The 23,679-nt window shown below is 44.3% G+C and overlaps 2 protein-coding genes across 12 annotated transcripts in view; one reads left to right on the forward strand and one right to left on the reverse strand.

Moving 5' to 3' along the window:
* Nucleotides 1-23,679, forward strand: part of LOC147034170 (LIM domain-binding protein 2-like) — a 427,197-nt gene that overhangs the window by 359,422 nt on the left and 44,096 nt on the right. The gene's annotated exons all lie outside the window — the stretch shown is intronic.
* LOC147034171 (uncharacterized) lies at nt 2,825-23,679 on the reverse strand. The gene is given in 8 exon segments (XM_085871019.1): nt 2,825-3,082; nt 4,174-4,263; nt 5,188-5,342; nt 20,584-20,775; nt 20,842-21,856; nt 21,982-23,132; nt 23,135-23,523; nt 23,525-23,679. Coding segments are annotated over 8 exon segments (3,405 nt in total).

The following is a 23,679-nucleotide window of genomic DNA, read 5'->3' on the forward strand; positions in this document are numbered from 1 at the left end:
GAGTCGAGGTCCAGCTTGAGCGGGAGGCGAGGCAGGGCAGAAAGAGAGCGAACGGACTCGCTCCGACCTTTATAGGCGCGGGGTGGGGGGCCACCCCGAAGCGTTATCGCCATCCGAATTGGGTGCTCTGATTGACCCCGACCCCCTGCGCGGCCCGGCCGCGATGGCCGGAAACTGCAACATTCCATTTCCGGTAAGATGACCCTACGCCGCAAAATATCTTGCTCCAACCTCACGACATGATACGAATTGCCCACACCGAACTCCGCACCATGAATCGCACTGCAATAACCCCCAGGCCATTCCCTGACGACCTGCCGAGGACATCGTCAGTCCCGCACGCCTGCTCCGCACGTGACCCAGGCTGTGCCGCATGCCTCCGCTCGATCGCGGCTTCGCTGGCCGTGGTGGCATGGGGATGTTTGCCATCCGCGCCTGCCATCGAGGACCGAAGGTACGATGTTATGGCGAACCCATGCACAGACAGTAAGATGTGTCCATTTGTGCCCTGCTCTGTACGATAACAGTGTCGCGAGCGGCGCACGGGTCTGCCTTCAAGCACATTCCGTACAGTGCGCATAGATCCGCCATTACGCACATGGCCAGCGCTCGTGTTCGCCCGATTCTGCTATCGTGTGCGCGGGGCGAAACCCGATCGATATAATTAGTCCAGAAATGAGTTGAAAGGAACGTGCCGCTTGTGCCTTGCACACTCGCATCTCACGCAATGTGGCGTGGGGTTGCCTTTCTATTATTGGCCTCGGAATGCGTTCCGTGCAGCGTGGGCGTCGTGCTGGGTGTTTCCTGTGTTGTGAAAAACACCATTCGTGCAGCCTTTTTGAGAAATATTCATTTATATGCCTTTTCAATGGATTGAGTGGACAATCTTGAGCTGCCGAGCATACTGTATAACTCGCCGTAAACGTTGGGTTGAGGGATCGCTTGAGGATGGGAGCTCTATGCTGTCGATGCTCATGTGGTGTTCGAGCGCCCCTTTCTAAGGTGCTGTTTCTTCCATCTCCTTGGTACGTGTTCCGTGCAGTGTGGGCATCGTGCTGAGTGTGTTTCCTGCCCATTGGGTGGAAATTACCGCTGTGCGTGCGTCCGGCAGGCCGCGCTCCCTATGGAGGGGTGGGGGCGCGATGCCCACCTGGCCCCCGCCGAGGACCCATCTCACAGCGAAGGGCGCACATGGCTCAAATTTACCTCAGGAATAATCAGAAAAGAAGAGTAGGAATGACGTCAGGAATGAAATGAAGGAATAATGTAAGCAAACCGAGCAATGAGATCCTCGCAACGCACGCCCCTGTTGTCCCGCTGGACAAAAGGGAAGGGACTATCTACTCTTATATTAATGGAATAACTGTCTTCGGACCACTATATGTTGGATGCATGCGGTTCCAAGAACCACAACAATACATATATATATATATACACACACACACATATGTTATTGTTGCGGACTCAGGGTTTGAGGCTCATGTCACTCTTGAGCGATCGTTCCTGAGGCCGCCGAACGCAGATAACTCCATTCACGGGCATGTTGCTATTCAACCATAAACGCCGATTGGCACGACCCATCTGGGCAAGGTTATCCTACTTTGCACGATACCTTACCTTGTGGACAGCTCGTCAGTTAGGTTCACATGCCCTCAATGCAGCTTAAACAGATTGTTGGGATAAAACTTTCTGGCTAAGCTAATGTGCAGACCATGCTGGACCTTTGAAAGAACAGATGAAACGAGCTGGGTACATTTATGACTAGCAATTTATTACAACAAGGTGAGGAAAATTATGTGGTACAGTAATGGGTTTATTCATAAAATGTACAGCAGGGGAAAGCAAGGAATTTGTGTGTAAGGCAAAAGAAAATGGAATTATTTATGAAAGACAGTGCAGAGTTTCCCTGATATTTACTTCTACAATCTTGTACACACACACACACACACACACACACACACACACACACACACACACACACACACACACACACACACACACACACACCCACACACACACACACACACACACACACACACACACACACACACACATGTTATTGTTGCGGACTCAGGGTTTGAGGCTCATGTCACTCTTGAGCGATCGTTCCTGAGGCCGCCGAACGCAGATAACTCCATTCACGGGCATGTTGCTATTCAACCATAAACGCCGATTGGCACGACCCATCTGGGCAAGGTTATCCTACTTTGCACGATACCTTACCTTGTGGACAGCTCGTCAGTTAGGTTCACATGCCCTCAATGCAGCTTAAACAGATTGTTGGGATAAAACTTTCTGGCTAAGCTAATGTGCAGACCATGCTGGACCTTTGAAGGAACAGATGAAACGAGCTGGGTACATTTATGACTAGCAATTTATTACAACAAGGTGAGGAAAATTATGTGGCACAGTAATGGGTTTATTCATAAAATGTACAGCAGGGGAAAGCAAGGAATTTGTGTGTAAGGCAAAAGAAAATGGAATTATTTATGAAAGACAGTGCAGAGTTTCCCTGATATTTACTTCTACAATCTTGTACACACACACACACACACACACACACACACACACACACACACACACACACACACACACACACACACACACACACACACACACGGAAATTAGGCGTAGCCCAGAAAGTCGAGAAGCAGTTGAGGTGTAGGCGACCTTGTTGTACCTGGTGCGGTCAACGGACCTCCACAATCACTGAGAATGGGGGAGGAGGGAAGAAAACTGGGGTGTTTACGGTGTAAGAAGTGCAAAAATGTAGTGCAGCGTAATGCAAGAGGAAGGTGTGAAAGGTGCAAATCGGAAATGCTCTTTAATTGGACGAGGCACAGATGGAGAAAATATGCGTGAGAGAAAGCTTTACGGGGACGTGTGAGGAAGTCTGGAAGTGGTAATGACCCCAGCACGTCTTGGTAACTGCTTGCTCCGCCCCGCTCACCTCGATCAGTTGCATTGCCTCCTCAGTTCTGATGATGTTCAGATCAGTAAAGGCTTCAAAGAGATTCTGCTTGAAAGGCTGGACAAAAAGAGAGAGATTGAGTCTGATTTGCTCTTTCATAGAGCCTGGAGTCTAGGAAGGGCCAGAAGGTGGATCAAAAGACCATATAGGCATTTCCGAGCTTCCCCGTTGGTGCATAGCCGTCACCCCGTGCTGTAGCTATGCCCCGCCAGGCTCCAGAGCCAAAAATGGTTTCAGTTGCCTCCGAGCCTGGCCACGTGACACAGCTCTGCAATTAACATTGGCCAAGGGTCCTCAGGAGCGCTCTCTGGCCATGAACGTGCGCTGAATTCCGTTCAAGTATTGTTGTTTAGCAGAACACCGTTGCCAGCTGAATGTTGTTGAACAAACCACAGCGCTTGTTTGCGCTTCAAGTTCCCCGGCTCTTAATGTCCTTCATTTCCCCAGCATCCTCAGAGACTGTGGTGAGCGTCCAGGTAGCTAACCCTGGTTGGGGTGGTTTGTAGTGGTTGTTGTGAGGTCGAGGAAGTGCTTTGGCGAATGTGGTGAAGGCGTTGAAACGTTGGGAGTGGTTGAGGTGATTGTGGTCAGGAGACCGAGCGGAGGTTGTTGTGGGGATTTTTAGAAGGTGTTTGTCGTGATCATGGTGAGCCTTGTAGCGTTGTGGTGAGTGTGGTGAGGATCTGAAGTGAGGCATCAGTTGGTTTATGGCACGTCGTTTGAACAGGGAAATGGCATGCATATGCAAATGAGCTGGGTTGCTGCGCCTCATGATGCTCCTCGAGTAACCTGATCTGGCGTGCGTGCTTGTGTTTGATATGCAAAATAAAAGGAAGTAAGGAGATGAAAGAATGAGGTATTGAAGTCATAACTAAAAGCCCTACACAACACATGTTGTCCCATGTACCCACAAGACATGTGGAAAGGGCTAACTAAATGACTACTAACGAGATAACTCTCTTAGGATCGCTATATGTTGGGTGCCATTGCCTTGGAGGAGTGCCAGCTTTGCATAACCGCAACAATGTTGTTACGGATGTGGGGTTCGAGTTTCACCACAAGGGGAAGCACTCGAGTTCCTCCCGAACACCTGGTCCTGAGACTACCGGGCATGAACTTAATGCTCCAGTGGGTTGTTAAGCAACCACGAATGCCGATTGGAACTGTTAATCTTGGTAGGGTTTCACTACTTCGCATGGTACCTTAACTGTGGACAGCTGCACCAAGGAGGGTCTCGTGTCCTCGATGCGTACTTGCGTGGAATTTACCCTATCAGGTGCAGCCAAGCGGAGCTGCCAAGTATGCACCGGCTAACAAGAGCAAATTGGTAGGGTAAAACTTCTTGGCTAACGACGTATGAACTACGTTGGACCAATCGAGGAAAAGACAGGATGAACTGGGTACAATCACAATGAGAGCAATTTGTTTATACAGTGAGAGCGAGGAAAGGCATGTGGAACAATAAAGGGTTTCATTACAAAAGCAATATGTACAGAGGAAAGCAAGGATCGATGAGGTGCAGCAAAAGAAATGCAAGTATTTAATAGACAGACACAGGACAGTGCTATTCCGATACTAAACTTCTACAATGTTATTTGTATAAAAATGACAGGTGCGATCAGCAACATACCCCAAGGAAAGAGAGAGAGAAAGTAAGAAGTGCTTGCGACTTCTTTAAATACTTGGTGCGGCTGAAGGACCCAAGCTGCCCGGTCGCCTGAAGGGGGAGCGGAGGGGGGTGGGAGAAGGAAGAAAAACTAAAGGCGTCTGAGTTGTGTGATTGGAGGGGGTGCAATGAGGTGTGCGATGATTGGTGGTGTAATGCAGAGAGGAAGGTGTAAAGATGTAGGTCAGGGGGGTTTGAAATGGAGGAAAGAACGTCTGAGAGGAATAGACTTAACATGAGTGTAAAAAGTCTGTACATGTAAATGTTGATGGGCTCAGGCGGCACTCGGTCTGGTGTTTCCCGCTTGCAGGTGGACTCTATTCGGTTGCATCAGTCAAGCTCTGCTCATTCTGTGACACCAGAAACAACAAGAAGAGTGTGTCAGACGCGAGAGAAGAGGAGGGAATAGGGCGGGCCAAATCAGAGAGAAGAGTGGGCAAGAGGGCAGGCCAGAGAGCAGAGCTCTCTTTTATACTTCCTCAGCAAGGACGGCACTCGAGAGCGGAACATGTGGAGTGATGGGTGTTTCCTCATGCCCTCATGCCCTCACCGGTGTACGGATCCTTTCCCCAGCACGAGCTCTGCCCAGGCAAGGATTCTGCACCGGAAATTGTGTTATTTGCTCCGTGCTTTGCCACACGACAGAGTTCCCAGAATCGCATGGGACAAGGGCATCTGGCAGCGCCTTCCAGCCACGAACATGTGCTGGACACCAAATGGGGGTCGCAGTTGAACAGAATGCTTGGGCTATTCCCATGACGTATTTTTTTTTTTTGTATACATTGTCGAGGCTCGTATGAGAGCTAACACACAACTCACAGCAAGGGGGCATGGGACACGAGGGGCGGGAGTGGAAGGGACAAAACAGTGGGGAACAGACACATAAGGTGAACTGTGGAAGGGAGAGGGATGGGGAACATGGCGAAGAGAAGATGGTCATTACAGGGACTTTCAGGAAGGAAAGCAGGGGAATTGAAGGAAGTGGGCTTGGGTGGATTATCGGGGGTAGAAAAGATCGAGGATTTGGATGGGGGAAGATAAGAGGTGGTGGTGAACAGCTGTTTTGAAAGCCTGGAGGGAAGAATGGGAAAGAATAGAGTGAGGAAGTTTATTCCAAAGGCGGGAAAAAAGAGGAATGAAAGAGTGAAGATGAGCAGTGATTCGTGATTTTGGTAGTTTTACCAGAAGGGGGTTGTTGGCAGACCTTGAGCGCCCTGTGAAAATGTGGTGGGGACAAATCGCAGAGAGAGCAGGGGGGGCAAGGCTGGAGAGGAGTCTGTAGAAGACAGAAAGACCACCGACAAACCTGCGGTGATTGAGTGAGAGGCCCAAAGACTCAGCTTCATTGCGGGAGATGCCGATGATCCTAAATGCCCTGGTTTCGACAGCGTGAAGCCGAGAAAGGTGGGAGGCAGGAGCACCAGCCCAGAGGGGAGAACAGTACTCCATCAGGCTACGGACAAAAGCTTTGTAAGTGGTCAGGAGCTCAAGAGGGCCGAGGAAGGACTTTGCACGACGGAGGATTCCCAGTCGGCGACTGGCTTTTGAGGCGAGGTTGGAAATGTGACTTTCCCAGGAAAGGTCATGGCAGATAGTGAGACCCAGAAGCTTGAAAGAAAAGACTTCTTCCAGAGGATTGTTGAGAAAGTGGATGGGGGGGTTTTCTAAACGGTCCTTTCGAAGAGACCTTGTGAGAGCGTGAGATTTGTCTGAATTGAAAGACATGTTCCACATGTTGGACCAGTTTGTGATTTTATCCTGATCTGCAGTGAGCGAAGAAGCTGCTGCTTGCCAGTTTGAGGCATGACAGATGGTACGGCAGAGGGTGGAGTCGTCGGCAAAGAGAAATAGAGGATTTTCCAGAGAGTCGGAGAGATCATTGATGAAAACCAGAAAAGAACAGGGCCCAGAACGCTACCTTGAGGAACTCCAGCCTGCACAGGAAGAGGGGATGAAAGAACTCCATTTAGGGCCACACGTTGACTGCGACAGGAGAGGAATTCTGCGAGCCATGAGTGGAGATGGCCTTGAATACCATGGGAAGAGAGTTTGGTGAGTAGGGCAGGGTGCCAGACTGTGTCAAAAGCACGTGATATGTCCAGGGATACGGCTCGGATTTCCTGTCTGGCATTGAGGACCTCCATCCATTGATGGGAGAGCAGAAGCAGCATATCCAGGGTAGAGTGACCTGGTCTGAAACCAAATTGATGATTGGAAATCAAGCAATTGGAGAAGAGGAAGGATTTCATGTCTGAAGCGATGATGGATTCCATCACCTTGCTGATGATTGGGAGAAGTCTGATTGGTCTGTAGTTACAGGGATCTGTTTTTGCACCTTTTTTATGCAGGGCAGTGATGTTACCAGATTTCCAAGCAGATGGCACATGCCCTTGGGCAAGTGAGAGGGTGAATAGAACAGAGAGAGGGCGAGCAAGAGCAGAAGAGCAGGCTCTGAGGACACGTGGGCTGATGCCGTCTGGACCGGTTGCAGAATCTGACTCGAGGTTTGAAAGCAAGCTCTCCACCTTGTCAGGAGAAAAGGATACAGAGTCCAGGGACAGTTGGGTGCGACTGGGTAAAGTGGGTAGAGAAAGTGATGGGTTTAGGACACAACATTTAGCTGCAAACACCGAGTTTAGACATTCAGCTTTATCACGTGTGGAATCAGCAGTGCGGCCATTTGAGGTAAGGGAGGGGATGGAGGGGAACATACACCAGAAACAGATTTGATTAAACGCCACCAGGATTTTGAGGAGGAAGAGAGGTTTGAGAGTTCAGACTTGAGATGAGAAAGATGTTGTTTTCTGGGTCTCCTGAGGGTAGATACACACTTGTTCCGAGCTTTGTGGAAAGAACTGAGATTGCCCTCAGTTGGGTTTGCTTTCCATGAGGCAAAGGCAAGTTGTTTTAGGACAACTGCCTCACCACAAGCTTCAGTAAACCAAGGGCAGGAGGAAGGGTAGGACAACTGAACATGAGAGGGGATAAATCTGTGCATGAGGGAGAGCAAGTTTCTTTGAAAGAATTCCCAGGATGAGTTGATGTTTGAGAAAGTAGTGATAGAAGACCAGTCTGTAAGTTTGATGTCTGCTCGGAGACCCTGCCAGTCGGCTTGAGTGAAATGCCAGACTCGACGGCGGTGAGGTGGTTCTCTGATAACAGCCAGAGAGATGTCCACTTTGACAACGACGTGGTCAGAAGAACCGATTGGAGCGAAGGAAGGGCAGCAGATTCTGTCTGTTGAACTGCGCCCAACACACACTCATGCCCTGACCTGAATGCCAGAACGTCCAGTCTCAAGTATCTATAAGGGTATGGGCTGCTCTCTTTTCTCCTGCCGGCCCAGAGGGAGGTGGTGGTCTTTGGTGATGACTGTGGTTGAGCTACGGCAGTGGTGGTGTAGCGTATCGGTTGTAGTGTGGCGAGTTTGTGATGGATGCGGTTGTGGTCGTCGTGGCATCAATGGGGAGTGTAGGTGAGTTTGAGCTGAGGTTCGATGATGTGGGCATTATTATGAAAGCGTTGCGATGGTTGTGGAAATGTTGTAGCATTGGGGTTCGAGTATGGTGAAGGTCTGAGGTGATCGTCGGATTGATAATGGCGTGAGCTTTGAACGGAAAATGGCGTGCATATGCAAATAAGCTGCCTGTTTCTGTGCTCTGCTTGCTTACATGAAGGACAGGAGGGGTTATTGTGTGAAGTAAAATAAAATAGATAAAAAGATAAAGAATGGGAATAAATACCTGTCTAACAGCCCTCGCAATGCATTTTGTGCCATAAACCCACTAGACATAAGGGAAGGGCTGTCTAAAATGAATACTGATGAAATAACTATCTTGGGACTGCGACATATTGTTTGCCATTGCCTCAGACAGGAGCGCCGGTTTCGCAGAACTACTGAGTTGCATCCTATATGCAGTAAATAAAACAAATCAAGAATTAGTGATCAGAATGAGGTCTTTATTTTAGTTTATCGATGTCGTAATTTTAAAATGTTAGCTCACTGTTGTGTGCAGCCTGTGGCTGCTGGTTGCATCATTCTATAAGGTCGTGGCTGTGCCGCTGATGCACTTGCCCTCTTTTACCAGTACACTCGTACTCATTTTGCTGACCTCAGAAGTCTGACGGGCTGAGTGAACCCCACCTCGTGTTAATTCAATGGGTGGGCTCAAACTCAAAACCCAAAGATCTAAAGCTCACCACCTTAACCGTTACAGCCAAAACCAGGCTTGTGCTTTTGTTTTTTTTCATCACTCTGCCTAAAATTACCATGTATTGCACCATGTACATTCCAGTTTTCAACCTGATATAATTTAACTGCTACGCCGAATCGCACCCCACGGTCTGTTATCCTTTGGCGAATCGCACCACACCACATACAATATTGTGAAGAGGTTAACCGAGGTTTACCATTTCCTTAAGGTTGGCCAATGGTTTGTTTCACATTCTTATTGATTACCCTGATCATATTTTAGGCATACACAGAGACAGAACAAGACATTAATTAATGTTTGCAGATGTGCTAGATTATACAATTTGCTCAGTGCCTTGTCTTTACCTGAGACATAAAGTGGTGCTAACTTGGCACGCTGTTCAGAAAATCTTTACACCTTTGGTGTTTCGCAATATCCACACCTGTGCTTCCTCAAGCTTGGATTATTCCACAGCTTTGATCCATTTGCACTTTGTGCATCTTGGAATTCATTTCTGCTCCCATTAGGCCCAGGCATCTCCAAACTGTCACACTCTTTTTAAACTTGAGCTTAAACTTTGCCCCCAGTGAAGATGGCAATGAAGATCGTAAAGCAGGACTGAAATGGCATTCACCTCCTTATTGCTTTGAAATGGCATTGTGATGCAAGTACTGTACTGTTAAATATTTAGCTCGTATAGTCTGTCCAGAGAGCTCAGGGATAGCACATTCACCTTTAGCCTTTTTCGTCTTGGTTAGATTCCGATTCCAAACACAAATGGTGACCCAGGTGTTTCTCCAGCAGAGTGTTGCATCAATGACGTCCTCTGGATGAATGATAAGCTGGGGAACAATCTGCTGGCATTATCTGGTGGGCATGAAATATCCCATGGTGTCTTTTGATGAAGACATCCCACATTAAGTTAATGATGGCATCCTGGCCAAATTTTTCACCAAAGCAGCTTTCGTCAAATGTCAAGCCTGACCAGCTATTTTGTGAAAGACTTTTGCTAACCTTACCCACATTATGAGCCACCAAACCCATAATGACATGAAGTAGAAGATTTAGCTTGTTGTTGGTTATTATTGCAATATTTAACAAGGAAACAAGGAAATCCAACACAGGTGGAGGCCATTCAGCCCATCATTCCTGCGCGAACACCACACTAATCCATCCACACAAGATCCAGTGAAGTCGATGGCACGCCACCGCAAATCCCCACGCTTCCCACCTAAATGTTCCCAAAGTTGAAATATGGCACAACGTTTCACCAGGAATGACCAACATCAAATTTTGAGTAAAACACTTTTCCCCCTCCCATTTTGACCCAAAGTCCTCACCCCCTGGAACATGAATCCAGGGGTCAAATCAGAAAAAATTGTTCCATATTTCATGTGTCCCCCAATGTTGATTTGCATATACTGTATAAAATTTAATTAACTAGTGTGTCCGTGATTGCATTTTTCGGTATTTGACCTTCTTACTGTTTGACCCCGCCCCAGAGGACGGAGCCAAAAAGTGACGCTGCTCTTGCACCTTCTTGCCATGTGCCAGTGTGCCTGTGGTGATCATAACCACCAAGTTTGATGAATTTTTGAACAATTGTTGAGGAGAAGATAGTGTGAAGGATGAGCAGACAGACAAAGCCGATTACAATATCCCCCCCCCCCCCGTTTTTTGTTCGATGTCCTCAGATCTGTCTGTTGTCTGTCTGTCTGTCTGTCTGTCTGTCTGTCTGTCTGTCAACAATTTTTATTTTTCTATCTCCAAGATGTCTCGGCTGATTGAGTTCTAACTTGACACGATGACAATACTAATTGCTCTCTATAGATCGTCTGAGCCCTTTTTTGCATTTTCGCCTCAGGGTCAAGGTTACAGGGTCATCAAGTGCAAACTGACCGATTGGTCGAATGGCCTATAAGGAAGCATCGGACGGCCATAGTGCATAATGGGTTTCATAGGGATTATTAAGAAGATTTAATTCGACCAACTAGATTCTCGTTACCTCGGTCGTCTGACCCTGTTTATTGGGCAACACGAGGTCCGCCGACTTCAACACGGCTTCGCGCGGTTATTTTAAGTTCAATTTAAATTCTGTTTTCACTTTTCATAGTCGCTAAGGTTGATTAACACTCGGTTGCATCAAGTTTGGTCACGTGTTGCAAGAACGACGAGCTGGCTCGTCACGTGACGCCGCGCAGACATGTAGGCAGCGAGTGATTCAGCTTCTCGGTGGCCCGAGGGGTCCTTTTTTAGTTGGGGTCCAGCTCTGTCCTGGATACAGCCATTAAATGCACATGCTTGGAGTATTTATTTCATGGCCATAAACGCGGCTTTGAAAATTGTATAATGATGTTGGGAATGATTCCTCTAATATGGAGATTTTTGCTTCGATCAGCCTCACGCGTTTATTTTAAATTCAATTTGAATTCTGTTTTCACTTTCCATAGTCGCTAAGGTTGATTAACACTCGGTTGCATCAAGTTTTGTATCTGAGCTGACCGTCAAACCCGCTCGAGTGTAGTTTTTTCAAAAAGTGTGGGGATAATGAGTCACTTTCCCAAAATTTATCAATCAATCAATCAATTCACTTCGGCATAAATAAAATGGTTTTAAAGTTTTCTGAGATAGTTACCTGAGATGTGGTGGTGAGATATCCTTCAAATATACGCTTTTGTGGATTATGTCACAGCTAGAACTGAAAGTGGAAAGTAACAATAAATTTTGATCACTGTCGTTTTACATGTTTTTGTCCATGTTTGTCCACCTGTCCATGAAAACATAACGTCTATCCACCTTCGGAGATGGAGGTAACAATCTTTGCTCCTATTATTCACGATGAAGACACCAATGATGTCACATTTGGTTTTAGGGGAGGGGGGGAGCTGTTCAACATGTAGAGTATATCACGATGCACCGAATTATTTATCTTGCACAACAATTAACTGTATTTTATGCAGGAACAATACTGTGTTTGACTGATCACTCTCCCTTTAGTACATCCTCATGGTGGAGTGAGTTTTGATCAATCCTCTCATTAGCCCATCCACCCGCATAGCGGGAGACAGGGGTGTGCGTGCGTGTGAGTGCGTGTGTCCAGGCTATAACTTTTTAACCATTTGAGCTTTAGTCATCAAACTTTCAGCAAACCTTTATTATGAGAATTTGAGGAAGACTAATTAATAATTGGATCAAAATATCAAAAGGAAAAGTCACAGTAAATACCTTAATAGCCCCTATTAACCTATCCGCTGCTGCGCAGTAAAAGATGGCCGGGTTTTGTCATTGCTTCCGTGTTTCTTTATTTTGTCCGCTTGCATTTTGAGATGCTTTCTAGTTTACTATTTGAGCTTTTGTCATCAAATTTTTAACAAGCCATTATGATTAGAATATGGAGAACGTGACTTCATAAATGTAACATTATTTTTATTTTTATTTTTTGCTGTTGTCTCCGTCAAGTTCAGTTTGAGTACAAAGGGGATGTGGTCAGGCCTTGCCTTTTGAGATGTTTTCTCAATGTGTATGTGTTTAATGGCCGGGTGTACATAGTCAAGAAGGGCTATTGTGATTGTTGGATGAGGATTTGAACACTGAACAAGTGCTATTTGCCTGTTGTGCAGTTTTGCGAGTCTTGAAATTCCTTACTCATGCAGATGGTATTTTTTCATGCTTTGAAATTGTTAACCCCCCCCCCCTCCACCTCCTTTTGGGGTTTACAAACTCAAAGAACAAACTGGCCAAGCTCAATGGTGACTGACTAACTGCGGGTTTGATCTCTGAAGAAAATTGGCCTGCATCTTTTTTTTCTAATGTACTGCCCAAGTGGCATACGGTCGTGGTTACTTCAAGCACAATTCATGACCAATCTATTAGTGATTTTGTGTAGTTTCACCGTGGTATAGAATAAATTCTCAGACATCTGAAGATGTGGCAAGTTGATTTGGAAGAGGGTAGAAAAGCCATCCATTAGGGTCACATCTGGGCTTTTTATTTTTTTCATACCATGTGTTAAGGACTTGGTGCAGGAAGTTGCTGTTTTTGTCATGTTGGTTATAATCTGTTAATAGCTTAACACATGACAAAATCTGTTTGCCAAAGCTCTCTCTCGACTTGAATGCAGTGCCAAGCTTTACTCAATCAAGTTTGTCGAATTGGTTCCGCAAGTGTGAACGAGAACCTCAAGAATGCAAATATTTGCTTCGCAATGAATGAGGGATAGATGAGTTGTGTTGTTCTGTACACATTTTCTTTCAGCCGTTGATTTGTGAAGAATGAGGGGACGAAACGCCTCAAATTATTTGATATTGAACATCGCTGCTCCTCAGACTGCTTTATCCTTTCGGTTTGATGGCAGGGCAGCACTGTGATTGGCCCCAGCGTAGCTTTAGCTTTGTCGACTCTTGTGACACTTTCCTGAGGTTTTTGTAGAGATGAAAATTTTCCTGAAAGTTTGTTTTGAGTTTGAGCTTGCTTTAAAAATATTATTTAACAAGAAACACCCACTCCATATGGCAGCAGAAAGGATGGGGGAGGAGGGGGGATGACTTTATTTTGTGTTGTACTGTACAAGTTCAACTTTTCAAGACATTCCTACCAGCAGGAGTGCATTGAAGTCAAACAAAACAAAGTAATTGACAGGTGTAAAATTGCAATCAAATTTCCCCATTTTACATGAAAGTGAAAACATAAATCGCATCTGGTTATTTCAACTTAGGGTGTGTATGGGAATGCTCCACTGAGTCCAACCACCAAGTTTCAACGCGTTTCGTCCCACAAACAAACTTACACGACGTATATTTCGATGCATTCCCCCCACATCTGTGATGACTAGTTTTCATGACGTTTCAGAGAATTGGCGTATTTTAGAACCGTCTGTACTCTCCATTATAGAACCATCGAACCACGGTCACACTCCTTGTCCACCCCCAAATTTATACTCGTTCGGTCCTGCACTTTAGGAGTGCATGATACACACACACACACACACACACCGACTATATATATGTATATAGTGCTGTCCGAAATTTTCTGGTGATTCTTGGAGGCTTGTTCAGCCGTGGTGCTTGTGCCATGCCGATGCAGACCATGGACCTGTGGGCTTTAACAGGTGAGCTTAGATGAAGTGGAGGGTACGATTTGGTAAGGGGGGGGGCGCAGCCCCCACGTGGTTGCGCACCCACACACGGAAGCAATTACAAAGTCGTGGGGTACATATTAACAAATGAGAGGAGAAATGCCTTCCTGAAGACACACAAAAATAGGAAATTTCTTTCTCCTATAAAGAATGCACAGATTTTTGTTCATATCCAAAACAATTTTTGGGATACATTTGGTAAGGTATGGGATGCTGGTGAGAATTAGTGAAGTGACGGTGCAAATATTGTTTCCAGTAAAGCTTTGCTCGCAACTATATGGCATTTTTGTCATTATGGGTTAATAGTGGAATCGCTAAATTTTGCATATTTGAGATCGTCTGCTGCCTCACATGTGCTCTGAATACATTTTGTAAATGGTTATCGTGAAAGGAGCGGCATGAATTTTAAGTTATCCTCGCTTTTGTTTCCTTTGGGTATGAAAAGCCTGTGTGAAACTTGCTGCACTTCATGCATTCGTGTCATGAAATACGACTGTTAGCGCATGAGAAGAGGTGAGACTTACCTCGTCTATGGATAACTTGCCGACTGTTTTGTTTGAACAGCGACGCATCAGTATTTTTCACCGACAGATTCCGTTCAAATTTGTCAGTTCATTGGAACGTCCCGTTGATTAATTTTGCTTTGGCATCATTAAAGGACAATTGGCTTGGTTTGTACACAAGCATTGAAATCTCACCGTCTTGTTCTTCGAAAGGCTTTTGGTGATGAATGATCTGTTGTTTATGCCTGATGGTGATGTAAACATGCAGGGCTCGAGATTCACTCATTCGGAAGCAAGCCATTGACCATTTTTGATATTGTAAACAAACATTTTGCAATGCTGGTGTTGCACAACTTTAACCCTTGCGTAAAAACATGATTTGCATCAATTGCATTTGACTTTATACTGAGCGTCGACGGTACATGTTTCAAAAAATAAAGATAAAATAGAGCCTGGCTTTTGCAGTCGTGCGAGCAGTGGAAATTGCAAATTTAATGTACTGTATCAAACTCGTGTGATAAAAACTAAATCTGTAGCACCCCATTGTCTGTAACATGTATTAATGGCATTTTAACCAATAAAGAGTTACTTCTTACAACTCGTTAGAAATTTCTCATCAAAGAACAGGAAGACATCAATATTTTAGAATTGATATCAAGAGTGTTGAATTTGTCGGCAAAGAATTTTGTTGTATGAAGTGTTTGAACAGTCTTGTCGGGCTGTGTCCTCCTGTATTATCACATTATTGTTTAAGACATTTATGTTTCATATTTGCTTCTGTATTAACAAATTATAAACGTTTCTGAGACCACAGGTTAATGATCAAAAGGTGTTTTCCTGGATGCATCATTTCTTTTTCAACACTGTTGCTTTGACCTGTGGCGCAAGAGGAGAACTCTCCAAGTTTGGTGAAAGCCCTTAAATAGTGCAATGCAACATCAAAACGTCGTGGTGGTGGTGCTGGTAGTGGTACTGGTAGTGGTAGTAGTCCAATTATATCCACTGTGTGGTGTCGGCAGAAATCGTTTTTGGCCCAAGTCTGCCAAGAACCCAATTTTACCATGTTCGACTGTTTTATTTGTGAAAATCAAAGATTTTTTCAAGTACCAGTGTAATGGTTGGTCTTGTGTGTTAATCTGTTTGTTTGTTTGTTTGTTTGTATGTCAATCGCCTACGAGTCACAATTTTAAACCGATCTTCACGAAACGTCACTACATGGTCGAGTTTGTCATAAGCAAGAAGCCTATTTTTTGAAGTCAAAAGGTCAGCATGGGCCTATGTTGACCTTTAGACCTCAAAAAATAGGCTTCTTGCTTATGACAAACTCTACCACGTAGTGACGTTTCGTGAAGATCGGTCAACAAATTTGTCAAATTTCTAAAATCCTCAATTTTCATCCGATTCACGAGAAATTTGTACAGGATTTGCATATCAGGTCACTGAATTCAACCACCAGTTATTTTTGAGGTCAACATAGGCCAAAAGGTCAACATAGGCCAGATTTCTAAAATGTCAATTTTCATCCGATTGATTTGAAATTTGAAGTGGAGTTGCATATTTGGTTATTGAATGCAACCACCTATTATTTTTGAGGTCAACATCGACCAAAAGGTCAACATAGGCCAAATTGTTTTGAGGTCAACAGATCAAAAGGTCAACACAAGCCAAAATGTCAACAAAGGCCGAATTTCTAAAATTGACAATTTTCGTCTGATTGACTTGAAATTTGAAGAGGATTTTCATATTTGGTCATTGAATGCAACCACCAATCATTTTTGAGGTCAATATCGGCCAAAAGGTCAACATAGGCCAAAGGTCAACAGCTTCTAAAGTGAGATTTCTAAGATCCTCAATTTTCATCCGATTGACAAAATTTGAAGAAGATATATATTTCAGGTCACTGAATTCAACGAACAAGTATTTTTGAGGTCAACATAGGCCAAAAGGTCAACATAGGCTAAAATGTCAAGTCATTTCTAAAATTGTCAATTTTCATCCATTGGACTTGAAATTTGAAGAGGATTTGTGTATTTTTTTCATTGAATTCAACCACCAATTATTTTTTTCAGGTCAAATTTGTTTTATGGATTTCGCAAGTGTCGTGCTATGCATGACATCTTTCTTGTTTGTTTGTCACATTTGTTTGTTGGTATGTCAGTCACCTACAGGTCACAATTTTCAACCAATCTTCACAAACTTCACTGCATGGTAGAGTTAGTCATAAGCAAGAAGCCTATTGTGTGAGGTCAAAAACGTCAAATTTCTAAAATCTTCAATTTTTATCCGATTGATTGAAATTTGAAGTGGAGTTGCATATAAGGTCACTGAATTCAACCACCAACTATTTTTGAGGTCACCATAAGCCAAATTTCTAAAATTGTCATTCTTCATCTGTTTGACTTTATTTTTGAAAAGGACTTGCATATTTGTTAATTTAATTCAACCATCAATTATTTTTGAGGTCAACATAAGCCAAAATGTCGACACAGGCCAAATTTCTATAATTGTCAATTTTCATCAGATTGACTTGAAATTTGAAGAGGATTTTCATATTTGGTCATCAAATTCAACCACTAACTATTTTTAATATCAAATTTGTTTTATCGATTTTGCAAGTATCGTGCTATGCTTGACATCTTTCTTCTTTATTTGTTCATGGTGCCGGTGATAACCCACCTGCTCTTCTTGAAAAAGATCCCCAGCAACCAGTGTTGGCTTACGAGTCCTCCGGCTTAACATCCATGGCACATAAATTGAAGCATCAACCTGCGTGTCAAACACCAGGGTGACGGTTTATAGCTCAAAGGCGAGTGTGTATACCTCTAAGCTCTCTTGCCAGCCCTCAACGTCAAAAAAGCTCTATGGGGTTGAATCTCCAAAGTGGAAAATTGCTCGAAGCTAACTGGTGTCATTTGTTTCCATTTGCTCAACTGTGAAGTCCTTTGGTGTCAAACCTGGTGGCACTTTACTTGAGGAAGGATGATTGTGCCCAAGTCTAATCAAAACCAACAAAGGTTGTTCAACCTTAAATTATGTCATTTGTACTTTTAAGTAAACCGTTCCTTTTAAGTTTGAATATCCGATGGACGTTCTCATATATTTGCACGTCGAGATGAGTGCGCTGAACATGTCAAAATCCGTTCGCAAAATTGCGACAATTTTGTCAGTCTGGAGGAACTGTTGCCTGCTTTTCATTTGTTTGCAGCTTTAAGTTTATAGTTCTGTATTTTGCACGATATTCACATTGAACTAACTTGCATCCTTCACCATTTCCACTGGCCTGCAATCTGCTGAAATGGCCTATGTAGACATGTATAGCAGAAAAAATTAACAATTTTTGAACACCCCTTGTAATGTGGCTCTAATGTGGAATATTCTGAAAGTGTATTTATTTGTAAGCTCTCATAATTTGGCATATGAACCCATCGAAGAACCCACATTAACCCCGTGCTGGATTATAGCTCGTAGCTTGGCGGGGCAACTTGCTGTTCGGCATGGTCAAACGCAAAAATGCTACGAGTCACAAAGATTCACGTTGCCTTGTGATTCCATCATTCATGATCTATATACTCAGATATGTTGTTATTGCAAATTTATGATAGGATATCCTCATATCAATACCGCACGTGCATGTAAGTAGATGCCCAATGCTGGATAAGCTTACCAGATCCACGTCCATTCCACAAGCAAACCAATAAATGGTGATTGCACTTTCAAGTCATTGGACAGAGCATGAAAAATGCAGAATTCGGCTTTTTACTTAAATCCTTTATTTTCACAATTGCTTTTTACCCATCTCTTCCTCCTCTTCTTTCTTCCACCTTTTGTCAAGTGCTTTGAGATTTTTACTCCCAAATGAAAAGTGCTGGATAAGAAATTGATTTGATTGATTGAAGGAATGCTTCCTGGGGGTTTGTGAGATTTCTTATTCCACTAGTATTCCACAGCTGTTTACATCGTACTGTAGAGTACCTTTTGTGGAATATAAAAGGTTTGTCAAATGCTATTGGTTCTGCTACGATTCCATCCGATCAGACCACAGTCACGACAGCACTCTGCCCATCCAAATGGATTGTGGAGCGGATGAAGTTTGCAAAAGAAAACTAGGCCTCTGAAAGGTAACGGTTAATTAAGGGGTGCTTCTCTGGAAATGTGCTTGCTGAGTTCTCGGTGCCTTTTGAGATTTAGGGTAGAACCTCAGCATTCATGTGAAATTTACATCCATGGTGAGCTTCTCTCTTTCTTTTTCTGTTTCTGTTTCTCTTTCTCTTCTATTCCAAAACTTATACCAGATCCATGATGTTACACCAATAACCATTGTTATTGATCAGGTGCACATCCTTTTTTTAATGCATGTACTACTCTGCCCTGGCCTTTGCCAAGAGTGAATTAAATTGAACATTAATGTTAAGCGATATTGAAGTATCGTGACAATAACATAGTATGTACGTGTGACATTTGGATTGTTTTGTGACTGTCTGAAATTAATAGACAAGTCAAACATTAAAATTGCAGCTCAACATGTAGGTTAATCCTTTAATTGCAGTGTTGTTTTATGAGTTGATTTTATTTGTGCTTTTTATTGATGTATAGGTAATATACATCGTTTAGCGTTTTTTACATACATGTATATAGCGTGTACATACATGTACATACATGTATGTATTTTACATACATAGCGTATACATACATGTATAGCGTTTTTTTTTTTTTAATGAGCAGGGAATGACGTTCACTTGTATGGGATTGAACAGCTTCAAGGGCTTCAACAAAGTGATAACTTTTTGGCTCTTTCTGTTGCATTTTAAAAGAGCCAGGCAAGCTTTTTGCAGTCTTAATTAGTGAGTTGGTAAAGTTCATGACGTACGCTGGTGAGAGCAACTGGATCTTAATAGTTGGAAGGAAGGGAGTGTGCAGTCCCCCATCTGTGACTGATTATTTCATTCATTCATTCATTCATTTCACTACGATTGTTCTGGATGCGTGAAGTGAATATTGCGTTTACTGGCCAAGTTTTTCTCACATGCCACTGATTGTGGGTTTGCTTCTTAATATGTTTAAATTTGACTGTAGTCTATGATAAATATTCTCAGGTATGTTTTGTGATTATTTTTTTTTTTTTGGTTTTTAATTTTTTTGTAGTAGACTATCTAAGATATGTTTCTAGCTTTTCTCGGCTTTGGGCTATGCTGAATGTTTTTTTGACGACTTGTAGCCCAGGAGTAATAGGTTTTGACCCGGAAAAAAATTTATAACAAGCTGAAACTTTCAGGAAATGTTCAGAAAACTGTCAGGAATAACATACTAAAAGTCCCCAAGAATCTCCCTTGTGGCTTTTGAGAAATTCAAGATGGCATCCAAGATGGCCACCGGCTTGAGGTTTTCTCATATTTCAGGCTTAAAACATCATAAAAATGCAAATATTGAGTCTAAATATATGTTTTTTGGGGCAGGGAATTCAATTTCAACAATATTTTGAAGATTTAATGAAATCCTTATGCAGTTATACATAGGTCTAAACCTATTACTCCTGGGCTATGAACAATTTTCACCATATATGTGGTAATACTATAGAAACCTTAAAAAATAGAGTAAAATAAGAATATTCATGTATTGTATTAAATACATTAACAAAAAACAATTAAAAAAACAATTACAAATGTTAAAACTTGTGAAACATATTTACAACATGACACATGTTCACCCTCAGTCATCATCCTCATCATCAGTTTCTGGAGAAACAGGAGTTGATTCTTCAGTTTCTCCCTCAGCATCCAGCAAGGATGGCATTGGTGCTGCATTGTTGCAGGTTTGACCAGTGCACTTTGTACACAGGGCAGAGCAGTGCACCCCCATCTTCCTGCAGCCACATAACACTCCACAGCTATCTGCTCTGCAGCCACAAGAGATCATGTTGAGCAGAGTGTCTGGAGCAATGGGACGGTCAGTGTCAATTGGAGTCAGGATGTCCTCCAGTTTCCATCCCCATGCTGTTGGCTGCAAGGGCCTCCCCATCCATTGCTGAATAGTGAGATATGTTCTGAAGGAATGTTGCTTGGCTGCAGCATTTGTTGGAGGCAAAGTTGCCAACTGGAACATTGAGGAAAGTTACGTACTGCTGATTGCCTTGTTGTAGGCGATGTAGCGGAACACGTCCAGTGATGCACAACTGGATGCACCATAGAGCTTCAGGAGGAATCTTTCACCTGCTTCTTGTACTTGCTGATGAGTGCCCTCCGCATTGATGAATGTGTTGAGTAGGTCATACTCCTTATTGTTATGCACCAGATTGAATGCCTTGCGCTTCTCTTAGCGATACATAGCAGACACGGTGTCGCATCCAGTTATGGCATGCAGCACCATCAGATATTTACTTGTGTCACCAATGCTTGCTTGAATGTCGTGAACTCTGTAGAGTGTTGTGGGGTTCTTGCAGCATAACATGTACAGGTCCATGTTTGTGGTTGCTAGAGTCACCAGCATTACCAGCAGGTCATTGTCAGTTCCGACAACAACCACGGGTTTGCCAGGCGCTGCCAAAGACAGAGCAGTTGACACAATCAAGGCATCTGCATCAGCTTGCGCCTGCTTCACCTGGATGCCTGCTTGATTCAGCAAGCCACTGAGCATCTCTATGAGATGCTCCTTGTTGTGGTTATTTGCCAGAAATGCTGCCTGAGTAGTAGTAGTTTGCATGTTCTGGTCAAATAGGATGTCACCGGATGTTGACTTCTTTGCCCTGCGTAGTTGCTCTGCTGCCTTGGTGGAGACGGTTCTGTAGCCATCGAACACAGTATTAGTGCCAACCCTATAGTGCTTCAGGATGTAGGCAATGTAGCACTGGCACACACATCCATAGGTTGATGGCTGTGGCCAGACTACTGACTGCAACAGATGGCCTCCATCTATGACAAACTGGCAGTTGTTTGGAATGTTGGGTTGCACAGGGGCAAATGACTTAAGGAGAGTACCTTGGGCACTCTTGGTTGGTTTCCGCATGGCACCATCATGAAACAGGGATGGAGGTTGAGGAGCCAGCTCATATGACATGAACTGCTTCATGTCAGAACTTGTCTTGAGGACACAAGTGATCCCGTTGAAGAAGAGAGTGGGATTCACCTCTGTGTTTCGCCCCCTGATGTTGATGCTGTTCTTATCTCCCATAGTCTTGACTTTGTCACTGCGATGCAGGGTGATCTCTGTGAACTGCCTCCCTGTTATTTTAGATGCTGCAGCTTGACCAATCTGCACAGCATTGTCACAGTTGACAGATGTGTCAGCTTCAACACTAGTGGAAATAGACACTAGGCGATCAGGCTGGTAACCTGCAAATGGTGGATGTGCCTGCAGCCACTGGAGGAAAACATCGTAGTCTTTCTTGTCTGTAGCCTGAGTGGATGAACGAAGATCTTTGTGTTGTTCAGAGGTAGCAGTGTGCACACCAGTGAACTTCTCCAAAGCATCGCACAAAGGAACACAGTGAGGCAGTGCATGCACCCATTTGGTTAAGGTACGTCTGTTATCCCTCTACCATGTGTCATCCCTCCACTGGTTTTCAGCATCCTCATCAGGAACTGCTCGATTGTCTGGTCGGAGAAGTTGCCAGACCAGAACTCATTGGCTCGGCGGATGGTGAAATACCCCTTTCCAGAGAACAACGTGTACTCCTCAGGTGGCATGACTTGTGCAATGGAATTCATCTGCTGCAAGTACACTCTGCCAGACTTGGCATACGGTAGATGACCTGCTGCATGGAAATGCGGGATCATCTCCTGCACACAGTGAAGATGAAGCTTCCAGTTGCCAGTCCTCTCAGCTCTGATGAAGTTGAGCATGAGCAACACCTGGTGGATGTACTGCACCCATAACTTCCCCGTTCTGCTCTGTGTGGCAGCTTGATCTAGGTGGTGAGTGAGAAACTGTTGAAACTCTTGCAGACTTTCATCTTCATCGATCTCAGCAACATCTTCATCTTGGTCCACTGTGTCCTGGTACAGACTGACCAGATGTTCCTTGTTAGTCTGGCTCTCGCAGTCTGACTTGTCTATCAGTACATAGATGAGGGCCAGCAATGTCAGAATGTGGGCACGCACTGCTCGAGAGAAGGCATGACCTGTAAGCATATGCACCACTGAACCTTTGGCATACACTCGTTCCCACAGGTTGTCCAACCCGCTCCCTGTCATGATCTTCCCAATGCTGCCTCGGTAGGACATCAGCAGGTGGAAGCCACCAAGTCGCACCACCACTTTGTCCAAGTCTCTGGAGGCAGCAACAATTTCAGAAGCCTTTTCATACAGAGGCTGATCAAATGTTACTGGGCAGATCTTGAGGTTGTGCTTGTCACTTTGTGTCTGTGCAAAGCACAGTGCAGTGTAGATAGTGCTGGGGTTGCTTGGTTCCAGATTGATGAATGGGAGAGTCTCGATTCTGGAGGTTTGGAACTCATCACTTTTCAGAACAGTTTTCATGAAGCCACTCCAAGGCAGACACGGTGTTAAGTTCAACATGTACCCAAGCATCCAAATGGAATCAAGAGCTGATGCTTGCAGTCTGTGAGTGTCAGAGATCTGCTGAGGCTCTACTGTAACTGACTGCAAAGCAGGAACTGCAGGTTTGCTGTATGTCTTGATGGGTATGTGCCCAAATGTGCCAACTGCTTCAGCTGGGGTAGTTGCATTGTGCGCTTGACAGGAGACTTTTCTACCGTTCCGGGTGGTGTTACACAAGCTATGCCACCCATGACATGGAAAGTGTTGTGCCCAGTTAGTGTAGCAACATTGAAATGTGCATTATGAAATACACACTGGGTGAAACCATTGAGGCCAGAGGAGGGCTCACCAGCGGAGATGAGGCTGTTTTCAAATCGCTGGACCTCATTGTAGTCATCTGCAAAACTGATGCTACTGAGGATGTCTATCAGCTCGCGAGAGGCATACTTGCGATGTATGTACACTGCTATGGCAAGTAGCACTGGTGAAATGAAAGACCTTGGTCTGCAGGCAGAAATGACAGAATGGGTAATGGCAGTGCATCGCCGACTCACGACAGCAGCATTTGTTTGGACCCTTTGGGTCCAACAACTTGTGCGAGAAGAGCTTCAGAGACTCAGGAATCATCAAGGAACCATTTTCAGTTTCTTCCAAGGTTGGATATTCACCGAGATCATACACTGACAAACGAATCTCATCACGAAAAATTGAAGCTGCCAT

Source organism: Eptatretus burgeri, chromosome 1 (genome assembly GCF_056783735.1).
Source record: "Eptatretus burgeri isolate ZD-2024b chromosome 1, Ebu_testis_v1, whole genome shotgun sequence".
Taxonomy (NCBI): Eukaryota; Metazoa; Chordata; class Myxini; order Myxiniformes; family Myxinidae; genus Eptatretus; species Eptatretus burgeri.